Source organism: Echinococcus granulosus (assembly GCF_000524195.1).
Source record: "Echinococcus granulosus chromosome Unknown EG_S00015, whole genome shotgun sequence".
NCBI lineage: Eukaryota > Metazoa > Platyhelminthes > Cestoda > Cyclophyllidea > Taeniidae > Echinococcus > Echinococcus granulosus.
In genome coordinates, this window is record NW_020170395.1 from 126,579 (window position 1) to 140,245 (window position 13,667).

The 13,667-nt window shown below is 42.6% G+C and overlaps 1 protein-coding gene across 1 annotated transcript; it reads left to right on the forward strand. All coding sequences in view use genetic code 11, as the record gives it.

Annotated features, from left to right (window-relative positions):
• Nucleotides 1-376: 376 nt before the first annotated feature.
• EGR_03032 (Neurogenic locus notch protein) lies at nucleotides 377-13,477 on the forward strand (the record flags this gene model as incomplete). Its single annotated transcript, XM_024492281.1, has 7 exons — nucleotides 377-491; nucleotides 4,822-5,058; nucleotides 5,135-5,331; nucleotides 5,804-5,948; nucleotides 7,545-7,772; nucleotides 11,582-12,054; nucleotides 13,373-13,477. The coding sequence occupies 7 exons, from the start codon at nucleotides 377-379 to the stop codon at nucleotides 13,475-13,477; spliced, it is 1,500 nt and encodes a 499-aa protein (XP_024353207.1).
• Between the last annotated feature and the right edge of the window lie 190 nt (nucleotides 13,478-13,667).

The window sequence follows — 13,667 nt, forward strand, 5'->3', positions numbered from 1 at the left end:
CCCTCATCCACGGATTTTCTCCAGTTTACTGGGCGAGAAAGCCCAGTTACGTACGGCACTGCATTTGAGTTTGACAGAAGAAGCGTTGAGAATCTCACAGGATGCAATGCTTTGATCGATGTGACTTTAATTTTGGTCATCTCTGTAGCCATGCTTCGTATGGTCTGCCTTTTCAGAACCGTTCCCTTCCTATCTGTGGGACCGTCAGGAGTATAGTGTGATAGCTTGTTAAGCTCCAAATACACAGGAATTCCGCATGCATTAGGGGGGGGGGGGGGAGTCTGGGTACAACTCATTAGGCTCTCGAGTCCTGCTATCAACACAGATTCAGAGCGAGTTCGAAGTGAGCTAATTGTTTGAGCGTGACCTTTGGGAGATGGACGTGGCCTCCGTCGTTGTCGGTGGTGGTGGTGGTGGTGATAATTTTTCATTCGCTGCTCCCAACGCCGGTCAGGAAAGTGCTTCCCACGTTAATCATACACGCGTGCACGGTTTGCATTGAGGTCAGTCAGGATATGTGTGCGTGCGTGTGTGCGTTTGTCCGCATCCACTCGCACTCGTCCTGGCGCGGGAGCGGAAGAGAGACCATTTGTTTTTTTTTGCCCGCCCCCTCCCCCTGCCTATTCCATTCGTCAAACTCTTTTGACGGATTTGAATTGCCGAGTTTGAGTCATTCGTAAGGGAGCCGTCGAATTCTTCGATTTCAAGGGCGACTCTTGTATCCCTCTCTCTGTTCCGTTCATCCAATTCCATTTAAACGTGTAACATCTCGTTCCCCTGGCTCTGATGCAGTCTATTTTGGTCTCAAGTTGAACCATTTTCTGCGTTTTTCAAATCTAGGCATAAAGTGACTGTTTAGACTTCACTACATTAAAGTATATTTGAAGCACTGGATGAGTTATCTCAAGAAAATGGAACTATTTAAGTCACCTTTAATACACGATTTTGATTTGCTTTTTAATGAGGATGCGGACTTTTGGATTTGCGATAGCGTTTGCCTTTCTTCCTTCTTCAACTTTCCTCAAAGGCTTCCATTGGGGAAGTTTAAGTCTCGGTGAAGGGAACCGCCAAAACTGTATGAGACCAACGACGAACTGCATCCCTGTGGAAAAAATGATTTAAAATTTCGGAAGAAACTACATCTGTTGGTATTGCTCGTTTTCCTCTTCATCTATAAACCTAGGTCGGAAGTCTCAAGAACATGTCTTGTGTTGGTGTCCTAACTGAAATGTTTGAGTGTGTATTTGTGACACCGCATGATCTAATTTTAGGTGGATGTGAAATCTTTTAATCTAAGCAATTGATTCATATTTTCAAATGAATGCTAGGGATTTCAAAAACAACTCCTGTTGAAAGGGAATATTTTGCATCCTGACAGTCCCAGCCCAAAGAATTTTAGCCTTTTCTCTTGTAAATTCTCTTAGTGGTACCGAGGGAACGGTCCAATTCTAGGCCGGTTCAGATGTCCATGCGACTAGCCTATCGCAAATTTTATTAAAAGATCGCCTCTGACTATGGTCCTGCCCATTTTTACAGATAAATATAGGGTGAAATGTACTTCCCACCCTTCCGTGCTGGGTACAACGTGTTGCACCTCTCAGTTAAAACACCCGATTCCCTTTTTAAACTTCAACAAGGAATGTATATTAGGAATAAAGCTTATCTGGAAACTCATAAAAGTTGGGTGCTTTACACTAGCTCCAATATGACTAATTTTTGCTTTTTAATGAAGGCATTAACTTTTGACAATGTAAAATCAGTGAGAGAAAATATTTTTATGCTTACTTTTATCCTCTCCAACTGTGAAACTCTTCTAACGACTTTGAATGGCTAGGTCAGTTCACTCTCGAGAGAACCTACGAATTCCAAGACTGTAGAGGTAAATCATGTTTTCCTGGAGACGGATGATGGGCGATTTCGAGGTAGGCCATTTCTGCCTATAGCGTGTTTACAGCAAAATATCGTACCCACCATCAGTGTTAGACACATCTTTCCCGGTCTTCAAATTTAGGGGATTTCGTGTTTAAGTCTCCCGTTTTGATTCCAATTTGTTCAGAATACCACATGAGGGATCGTGAGACAAACAGAATTCTTGAGGTTGCCTTTCTGACCTTAGCTGTATGCCCTGTAGGAGTGCACTGGGCTCTTCAAGAACAACAAACATCTAGATTTTATTTTCAAATGAAGATCCCATTTTTGGGAAACAGTAGTACAAACTTCTTTATACTCCGAAATTGCGATGGAGACAAATCCTTTCAATGTTCACTGGCTTTTTTTTCCATACCTTACTTCAAACTTCACCCATATACCTCTGTGAATGAGCACTAACAAGTGGCCCAAATGAAGGAACTACTTGCTGCTTTTTTAGCTTAGATGTGGTCAGCCATCACTCCTGCGTGGGCTCAGGTGATGTTTTTCTTTGCACTTCAAGGAGCCAGTGCCACACCGAATAAGCAGTATTAGTACTACATTCGCACTATACTACTTATCTGGCCCTAATTGGAGTGGCCTCAGTACGGGGTCACGCACACACACACAATCTCCATTCGCCCCACACACATGCTTGTGTCCTATTATTATGCCGACAGGAACAGAATAGGAGGCCACAAAATTTTCTGACGTGGAATACCCTGGCAGACGACGCTCCGTTCACTTACTTTCCCCTCCCTCTTACTAACGTCTCTCAGTCGATCGGTTTCGGTCTCAAATCCGTCTGGTTGATGCTACTACCTATTTCACTGTTAGGGTCTCAGAAAGAGGTTGGCGTCCGTAACGCAGACGTTTTATCAGTTCAATTGCTATTCGAGAACAGAAAAAGTGTAACTACCCTCAGACTGCAAAGGTCTACGCCTGCTTTGTTCCAAGCTCAACAAATCTGGTTGCGGCGGAGCTTGGCGCAACCAGTTATCATGCACTGATAAGGAACACATCACCATTTATGCCAGAAGAATCAAATAAGAAAGGCGGTGCTGATTAGTGTTTCCATTTATGGGTGCTTTTATGTCCCTATGTCTACCGCTTGATTATTGTCGTTCATCTTCTCTCAGATAGATAATGACAAAAGCAATTGTTTTCGCCTTGACGTTTAGGGCTCGTCGAGGCAGTTGAATCGCAGCAATTCATAAAAAATTTTTGGCACCCAAACTAGCACCACGTACAGGCACGTGCTCAGCTCCAGAGTAAAATTGTTTTTTTGTCTTGGTATTGTTTGCGCTTATGAACAATTTCTGTTTGTCTCTTTATTGCATGCTTTCACTACCCTTTGCTCATGGCTGAATCAGGAGGCCTGCTTGCATGAACTCATGTTCCTTGATTTCAAAATAAGATTTGTGAATAAATAATCTTTCATTACTGCTATCCATTAGGAAGTGAATCATCATTGTCGATGCCACTGCGCTCTTATGAGAGGATTCTTTATTGGATTTCAACACTAAAAATGTCTCTGCTAAAAAAATCTGGAATCTGAATTTCATTTTATTTCTGTCCAAACTTATTTGGAATTCATAAAAAAACACTGTGAAGCCGCATAAGTAGAGTCGATTGTACAAAAAAACTTTCAACCGACCCTTTTATCCTTCTTGGCGTCAATCATTATCATGATGAATGACAAACTATCTCAACAACAAGATGGAATGGTAATTTAAAGAAACGGATTCTTAATAGGCTTTTCGTTAAAAATTTCCACCACCCCTGGACCGCAAAATAGCCTGAGTTTGGGAATTTTGCGTGGTTAGACTTTGAGAACTCATAAGACAGGAAAGAAGTCGTAATAAAGTTTGTTAGTTGACTGGTCTTGCTGGAGCTCATGATTTCAACTGCGACGGTGATAGAGCTCTTCAAATGCAAATCGACCGCACGCACAGGACGCGACATTTGAACGTCAATTGTTTACCCGATTTATCACGCATGCGCACGTACACGGAATTGATGCAGTGACGGCTTTACTGTAGATGCATCAATGGCTCTTCAGTCTCGGTCCATGTCGTTAAGCACCATACCACACACAAAGGCCAGACTAGCTGTAAAAGTCCTACAAATCCGCTTCTTTTCATACAAACTGCTAGTGATTGCCACTGTCACTTGTCTCGTAACTCCAAGACAATGGTAGTGTTGGTGCAAAACCTGCCTCTTGATAGAGAAATTCCAGAAAAGGTTTACTGCAACCTTTTATAAGAATCGCCCAAGGATTCCCTCCTTCCGTCTGTGAATGTTTGTATGGTATTGGGCAGATGTTTAGTAGAAAGTGGTCCTATTCCTGCAGAAGACGAATTTCTAGTTTTGTTGTCACCATACGGCCTAGTAGGTTCCTCATTCGTATTCCTGGTGCAACAGTGCAGATGTTTTTATTCGCCTATAGTTCTGAGTTTACTGGCTTCATGAGTCATAAAGAATCGGGAGAGGAAAAAAACCCTTGATGGATTGTCAATTGTGTTGTACAGGAACACAATTCAAAGTCTATCGAGCCTACTCCTTGCTATTTTTTTTAATGAGGAATTTACCTTCCATGTGACATCACCACTTAAAATCAGCCATCGGCATAGGGAAGCTAGTCACTTAAATAGCCAGTAGCCGCCTGATCAGGCATTATTAGTGTTTTTATGAAATTGGCCAAATCACATACACAAAAGGAACGAACGACATCCACTAACACCAGGGAGTTGGTCTGATCTAACACATAATCATTGGGTGGTATAGAACTTGAAATAATGTCGGTTTTTAGTACGTTTTAGTGCATTCTCCCTCGTGTTTGCTTGGGGCCTCAATCCTCACCATCAGTAGTAAATCATCTTGAAACTAATGCGTTTACTTTCCGTACTTCAGAAATAGCGGCTGCAGCACAGTTACCCTGCCTCCTGAACCCTTGTCAAAACGGGGGTAAATGTGAGGTTTCTAAAGATGCTCCAGGTGGCTACCAGTGCATCTGTCTCGAACCCTATGGTGGTCGCAACTGCACCATCGAGAATCCCACCTGCATTGATCAGCCCTGTCTGAACTTCGGTGGCTGTGAAGATTTGCCAAATCAGCAGTTCAAATGCACTTGTCCTCCTGGCTTCGTTGGTAGGTCGTTGGAATCCTCTTTTGGCTACTTACATGAAATAAAGGGATGATGAGATTTCATCTCTGTTCTGTACAGGTCTAAGGTGCGAATTTGAGGATCCCTGCTTAATAAAACCATGCAAAAATGGAGCTAGGTGCTTTTCGAACAATCTTGGCAAACGTGAGTGCCACTGTCCAGCCGGTTTTACGGGTGAGGATTGCAGTGTGGACGTGAACGAATGCGAGATCGAAGAACGATCACCTTGCGAAAACAACGGCTTCTGTATCAACGAGGTAAGCATTTTTCCCTGATTTTCGTTTAGATATATCCACGTAAATCTAACTATTTCAATATTTTGTATCTGATAGGCTTCGCACGGTAGCGTCTAAGTTATCTTTTAAGACGTTATGAGGTATGCGAGCCTAGAGGCTGTTTCATCACAGATGTTCACAAGGGTATAACCAGAGCTCCATGCCATTAGAGTGATGGTCGAACAACTTTGGCTTCCCGTCTTGCTGTTTAGATAAGGGACCCATGCATATATGTGATCGGCATGTGTATATCCACGTTCCATCAATCAACCCGAGATTAGTCTTCTCACAGAAATCACTGCTCCATCCATGCGTATGTGCTTGCGTGTGTGTAAACGGGTAGGGTCCCACGCAAATCTCCACTTGCTTATTTCTTATTGCACGGTCTGTCTCGTACACATTTCGTCGATTGAGTCATCTTCGACTGACTTACTGCTTTTGTCTTTACTTGTAGCCCGGAGGCTATAGATGTGAGTGTTTAAACGGCTACACAGGAGTCCGATGTGAAATCCTCGTGCTTAACTGCAAGCCCAACCCCTGTCTGAATGGCGGTGTCTGTGAGGACAAAGGAGACCACTTTGAGTGCCTCTGCCCACGTGGTAAGTCCCTGAATTGACACCAGAGGCGGCTATGGTGGCGGCAGCAGAAGCAGTCAGTAGGAGATGTCAAAACGTTACATACAGTGACGATAGGAGAAGGGGGAGGAGAAGGAGAAAAGGAGCACGCAGCGGTGCTGTACTGTCCTGTCCGTATGCGTGTGGTGATGGCGGTAGATTTTGCTGCTCCGCTTACGAGACGCGCCTTCTGGCCAGCCTTACCTCATCACATCGAATAGATTCTTGTTTTTCTTGCCTCTCTCTCGCTCATTCGGACTTCCTTTCCCATTGGTGTGTGATCCCAGCACCTACCCCGTATACATCTACAGGAGCAGTGATGCTAACCAATTGTTCAAAGTAGTTGTGTTCGACTTAGAATTTTGTGGTTATTTTCGTTGACAATGTTACATGAGTTATCACTGTAAACGCACATACTGTTCTATGACCCCAAACCGCAAATTTGAGTCATATTTTGGGATCTCACACTTCCGCTCTGCCGAGAAAAAGGTCAAAGGGTATTGTGGAAGGATAGAGACCCATTTCCGCACTCGCACCATCCATCCTTCCATTCATCTGTTCAAGATTTTAATTAGTAGAGGACCACTTCATAGAGGCATCTAATGGGAAAGTTAAGACGAGGTTTCAAAGTTGTTATAAAATTCCACATACCTTATCAATCTCATCTTGGCTAACTCTTATCTACAAAGAATTTTAATTAAAATACCAACAGGCATTAAGCCATTTTCAGGATTTCACATCTTTGTCCCAACCCGTCTTGCCTCATTCACGTTCACCATGACTTAAGTAGGGTTCTGCTACAATTGAAGCTTCTCGTCACCGTCCTGCTTAATTTTGCCATATAGGCATTCGGCTCGAGAGGGATGGATATTGTATCTGAATGTAAAGACCTCACATTCTCGGCATCTATCTACATGCTTGTTGGTTGTGTTGCCACTACTGGAGGCAGTTTCCAACATCCATCGAAATTTTTAATCAGAAAGGAACCAATAGTAACAACGTTTGCTATTGCAAGGTTAAGGTAAGAGAGCCCTAAAGTATTTAAGAATATCGCATCCCAAATTTTTCAATTCAAAGATACTGTGGTGTGATAACATGCTTTGAAAAAGTGGGTCCATATGTTCCGGATTTTGCATTTTCTCTGTACATCATCCTTCGACCCTGTTATTCACTGCAGTAAAGGACAGATGCCAGAGCGGAAGAACGAATGTCTTACTTTTTCAGGATCCATTTGTACTATTGTTGGTGTCAATACAGGCTACAGGGACATTGGAATTCATTGAATGAGAATCTTTGCCAACAAATTGCTGACAATCATCAGTGAATATTTTGGCAGGAATTAGTCCCGATTTTTAAGAAGTTTGCAACCTTGCCCTACGCCATCTTTGATACACACTTGTTAAAAACTATTTTTTTGTCTCAAGAGGTTGGAACACACTAGTGCAAGGGTTAAAAGTCAGTTCACGAGTTCCCTCCCCTGTCTGTCTCAAGCACCCACCATGAGGAATTTACATTATCATTTGAGCATAAAGACTTCACAATTTCAGGTGTCATTTATTATTCTTGTTGGTGGTATTGCAGGTTTCGAGGGGAGACTCTGTGAGACGGACACCAACGACTGCGAGGGATCGCCGTGCCAGAACGGAGGTGTATGCGAGGACCTCGTGGGCGACTTTCGTTGTAATTGCCCCCCTGACTGGAAGGGTGCCTTCTGCGAACAGCCCATGCTGCCGTGCGACTCCTCGCCCTGCTTAAATAATGGTGTCTGCGAGAATACGCCCTCTGGCTACGTCTGCCATTGTCCTCAAGGTTGTTCTAATTTTCGCTTCAATGCAGTTTGATGAGTTGGTTGAACATCAAAGGAGCTATACTATCGTCTACGCGAAAGAAGTTACTAATTATCTTTTGTGGTTTCGATCAGCTGCTTATCAGAAGCTTTTCAGCGTTGCCTCTTTCTGCAAAGAAGAGAGCAAGTCAATTTCTATTTTGGCCTCCTTTGAAATTCCGGTGAAGCACCAAGTGTTATGTTTATTTGCACTGAGCTGCTGAGTTAATGAAAAGTAATTGACCCTCATAAAACAATATTCCTCGCTCCATTTGGTTTCAAAATTTGATGAAAAACGAAATTTGCCTGCAAGATGGTTCCAGTTATACTGCCTTTATGTTGATACAAAATAGGAAAGATTAAGCCTCCACTATATGATGATAATGTGGAATTCAAACAAAAATTAACATCTCAAAATTGATCTACCCTAATGAAGAACAGGATAAATTTTTGTGGAAAATTAGAATACTTTGCTTAACTTACTACCGAAATTTGTTGTGGAGCATCTTAAACGAAATACATTTGAAGGCGTTCCTGCTGATCCATCTCCGGATTTATTCAAGCAAAAGCAAATGCTTTTGATGCAGTACAGCGTCTTGGTGACTCGTTTTAACTTGTTAAAGGCTTTTTTCTGCTCCTGTCAATGAGTCAGCTGCTTGAGTATAATGTGATACGAAATCCGAAAGGACTTCCTAGTGGAAATTAGTCGGCCCTGAGGTAGGAAGAACTGACTTACCTTTCACCAAAACTACCACAATGTAAAGTGCTCGGTTCTGTTGTTGCACTACCGCTGATAACTTGCCGTACTGGCTGAGAGGGTGTAGTCTTTGTTAAGTACGCACGCACGGTACAATGCAGCACAAAACATGGGGGTGGGTTGGTCGGACAGTAGGAGTGTCTGGCTGCCACCACCAGTAGCGCAGTGCGTACCTGCATGTACCGGGCACGTTGTCATTTTCACTGTCGTAGTCGTCTTCAATGCTCTCTTTCGCTCTCTGCGCTCCATCGTAAACTGTGACCGATTGAAGACACCCTTTTTCAAAGAGGACAGGGGGGAGGAGAGAGCATCGTGGTGGTCCGCATATTAATGTGGGTGGTGGCGCTGGCCGGCTCGCAGGCCTGGCGGGAAGAAGGAAGGGGTGTCCACTTGACAAACGGCGCCTCCCGCTCCACCTCCTTTGTGCCGTTAATTCTCTTCCAGGTGGGACACTTTTTTGTGTGTGTGCGTGCGTACGTTAATGGTAAAACGGATGTGTGCGCTAGCGAGTGAGCGCAATCATGATGGTACCCTGAATATTTGTACTGTCTCTACACCTCTCACCTTGAGACATCGCATGTCTTCTTGGGACACGTTTTGTGATTTCTTCTACAGGCAACGCATTCCTCCTTTTATTTATCATGGGGCCAGTGCGTTAATGGATGTATAGGTATAAGATTTTCACTTTGGGGTACTTCACCAACTCAGATCATGGATCTATTCCAACTGACCATAATCTTATATATTGTTGAAGAGGTGTGCAAAAACTAGTTGGTGGGTGGGATATTTTAGTGACTGAAATTAAATAAATTTGTCTTTGTTGGTCCTTTTATTTATGCATGGTTTTTATTTCTGAAAAGGGCTTAACGTTATACGTCCTTTGTATTGGTTTAAAGCTAGTCCATTACTGTGCTTATAGCCTGAATCTAGTGTAACACTTCCATCATTAGTCCCAACGATTTGATGTTAGTATTGCCACTTCAGCCTCTTAACTCCTGCTTTTCCTTCTTCCACTAGTCTCAACTTTGAGTTACCGTCCATTCCCCCAGAGTCCTTTTGGGCATTCCTTCAAGCACCACTCATTCTTCTACCCGTTGTACTGTGAATTTGCTAATAGAAGCAAGTTGTTTCACTTAATTCGCTATTTTAAGTGTCTTGCATATGAAAGTAATGTATTCATTTCAGCCTTGCGTTTGGTTTCATAGCTTGTCGAAGAAGTACAGTATTAGCAGTTGATATGAGAAATTTTTTCGGTCATCAGGAACAATTCACTCACTTTTCCCACACTTTAAGTCCTTTAAAACTGTCTGCAGGATGTTAGAACTCTATATCGGTTAGGCGTAATGCCATCACTGTGTACGCATAGAAATTTGTTATTGTTTATAGGTAAAATTGTGAGACATACGTCCATCAAAGGTCTAGTAGATGTTGTTATCTCGGTATCTTAACTTCTGCCATCACTCTTCCTTTCACCTGCTGTCCACCCTTAAGTTATCACCTGTTCTCTTTCACGGCAGGCTTATCTCTCTTCTCGTTCCATTTTATGCTTTACACACTAATGGATGTAAGCTGTAAATTTTTCTCACGGACTCACGAATCTCGTGTGTAAAGCCTGTAAACCTATTTAAAATTAAGTGTGGTTCTATATCAGGTCGAAAAGTGTAGAACAATTAATTTGGTAACAAATCCGCTTTTGTTCTCACATTGAAGAGCCATCTATACCAAAAGAAATCAACCATTCTTTCTACTTACGTTGTGCCTTCAGGGCATCATGGGGTGCAATTACTGCATACACAGAAAAATATGCTATGGTTTACAAATAGGGTCAACTTCTGTATGTAAATCAAGCGAAATATGCACAGCTTTTTCCGCCACCTCACTAATTTGCTTAGTTGAGACAAGTGATAAATGCACAGTACCTTCGTTTTCGTTCGCCATGTTTACAACATTGGGTTTTAATTGACGTCGCGTTGGTCTGTTGCTACCACAGCGAGGTATTTGGACGAAAAAACTTACAACTTGGGCTCCATGAGTAAGCACCCCACCAAGGCGATCAACGGTGTTGTGGTATATGCAAAAAAACCGAGTTGGTGGCGCGACGACTCGGTATGTTTTCCCTTTCGCTCAGGAGCCCCTGACGCGTTACTTTGTTTTGATGACCAACCAAAACAAGGCCAACATCACACCCACACCTTTATGTCCATCGTTCATAGGATTTGGTGAAGCGGGGAGTATTATTTGTGGAATCTTCATGAGGGTTGTGTTTAAAAGTCTACAGATCTTTGATTAACAGTCTTTGGTGGTGACCTTTTAGCATTGCAATTTGGTAGGCAACTATCTTCCTAAGGGAGTAAATTCTCGTGAAAATATGCTTAAGCAAGTTAAAAATTCGTCGTTTTTAAAAAGTGTTGTAATATTAACTGATGAAGTAAAGCTAATGAATACACTTATGATGTGTTTGATATTATTTTTGAAAGATCTAATTATGACAGGCAATTTTAATCTTTAAGTGCATCAGGCACACAGGGAACCTGGATTGAGATCTTAACGGATAATGTTAATGCATCCAGGACTAATCCACTAACATCAATAGGCCCTGACGGTCATTGCGCAAAGTGTTTTGCCGAGAGACTGCAGTGTCAGTTCGATGGTTTAAACTAAAAGAGGTGCTTTAAGGAGTTATTTTAACATTAAAAATGAACCATGTATCATGTGGAAAGTATGGGTTTTGACCAAGGTAGAGGAAACACTTGCTTAAAAACAGCTACACATGGAAGCTGACGTATTTCCACACGAAAATTAATCGTAAAACTTAGAGTATTAAAAATCATTTAATAAGGAGGGCTCCGAAAATAAGCTGGTTGAGCAGAGGTATATGGAAAAAGCGGGGAAAATCGAATATACTTATCCCGCTTGTTATAAACCTTCCTGAACTACGTCAGTTAAAGCTCGTGACTCACCAATAGCCAATGTGGAACTCTGAGTGGCTTGAAAAGGGTGTTGTGTACTAAAATCCCTACTTTTTCATCTATGAAGGCTTTAAAGGTTCTCGTTGTGAGGTGGACATCGATGACTGCGTTGGCGTCTCCTGTCGCAATGGAGGCTACTGCGTGGACAGTCCAAACTCGTGGTTCTGTCACTGTCCTGTCGGGTACTCTGGCCGATATTGCGAGTTGGATCAACCCGTCCCCAAGAGTGGTTCATCGGGTAGCATCGCATTGATCGACACAGCCGTCGCCACAATCTGTCGCAGTGGTAAGATCTGCCTCCACAATGGCGTCTGCGTACGTCCTACAGCCACCTTTAGTGCTGTTGAGGCCTTCTGCGACTGTCCCTCGGAGTGGTATGGCGATTTCTGCGAGATTCCTGTCTGCTCTGAGGATGCCTGTGCTAATGGGGCACGATGCCGGGCCTTGCTAATTCTACCCGGCAACCAGATGACTCCCTCGAAGAAGGAACCCTATTGTGAATGTCCACCAGGATTTTTTGGAGAACTTTGTTTAGAAAAGGTGTGTTCTTTGCCCGCGATGATCAGTTTAGAATTTTGAATTCCTTTGCATCTAGAATAATCACTGCAGTTGTGCTTGTTATGCATGTTTGTTGTGTTGCATTATCTTTCAACTAGAAGTGATTTATGTGAGAAAACTATTCAATTTGGTATTTCGAAGGTTTACCAACACTGGTCCAATGGTATAGTAAATGAAAGATAGTGTAATGAAACTCTACATTCATCACCAGTTTTTAGAATTTAGTTAAAAGCACCAATGGTACTGATTAGATAAGAAGATTACAATTTGTTTACATTGTTCCATTTTGGTCAATTACTGCTTAGCCTCAAATTTTATTGAAGGAAAAGCATCTTTAAATAATCCCGAACGTATACTGAGTAGACATGACACTCGGAGCCGTTAATTTTGGCAGATTTTGCACTAATTTGGTAAAGTGTATCGTGTTCAGTTGGGATTTGGTCAACTGCGATGGAAACCGTACATTTTATTTGATACGTTATGGTCATTAGTTTGATGGAAAAACAAGTGGTGTCACCCACAGGCACGGACAATTGGTAGTCAAGACCAGGAATGCAGCTTGTTTGTATTCCTTTCATTCTTCACATCCTGACCCGAAGGTGTGCCTAACACCGTTAGCATGAAGGGAGTATCTCGTTCGTACGAGGTTCTTCCTGTTTACTACCAAGTAGTGAATAGGGCAAGGCCCATTCAATTCATTTTTACCAATTCCCTAGTTTGTTTAGTTGTGAATATCATCACTTTATCAACAAAGGTCAATGTCTTCCAGAGGTGTCATATTTGGTAGAAAGACTAGTAAAAACAACATCTTTATTAATCTTCATCCCAATCGTCCCTTAAATCCTGCTATAAGGAAATTAGTCGTATTTTTTATACAAACAAAACAGTGGTTCGTGGCTTTTGGAGCCGACCAGTTTTACGCGTAAAACAGTTCTGTTTTCTAAGTGTTAAGTTAAAAGCTCTGTTAACTCAACTACCCAGTTCAAGTATTTATACCTCGTGTTCAAGTACGCATCTCACTTGATGACCTACTCATAAATGTTATCATCGTAAGTTTACCCATTTCTACCATATTACGCCTAGATTTTCGCATATGTGGATATTGGATCCATCAAAATCAACCAGAAGATGTGGAGTGCTTTGGCCATGATTATGAGTTAGATAGCTAGATAAAAATGAGAATAGAAACAGTCATAAGTGTATCATAACTTAAAAAGGACCAAATTTCTGCTTTTTTGTTCAGCCCTCTAAGGTATTTATTGGCCAGGTTTGTATGGTCAGTAGCGTGCATCGCCCATAGGCCAATGTCACATTGATAGCGCCTAGAGCCGTCACTATCCCTGAGACTTTTCCGCTGAGAACTGGGACTATTGCAATCATCCTCCCTACCCTACGCCAGAGCTAGACTCCACGTTCAAGCGACTAGGCGTAGACGTACCGAAGCACTTTTATCCGCAATTTTTTTCTCTCTGGTGACAGGTAGAGAAGTGCAAGCCGGATTTGTGCCAAAACGGTGGTGAGTGCACTGACGCAACGGGAGGTGCACGGTGTCGCTGTCCTCCTGGTTTTGGGGGGGTCCAGTGCGAGCGCGCCCT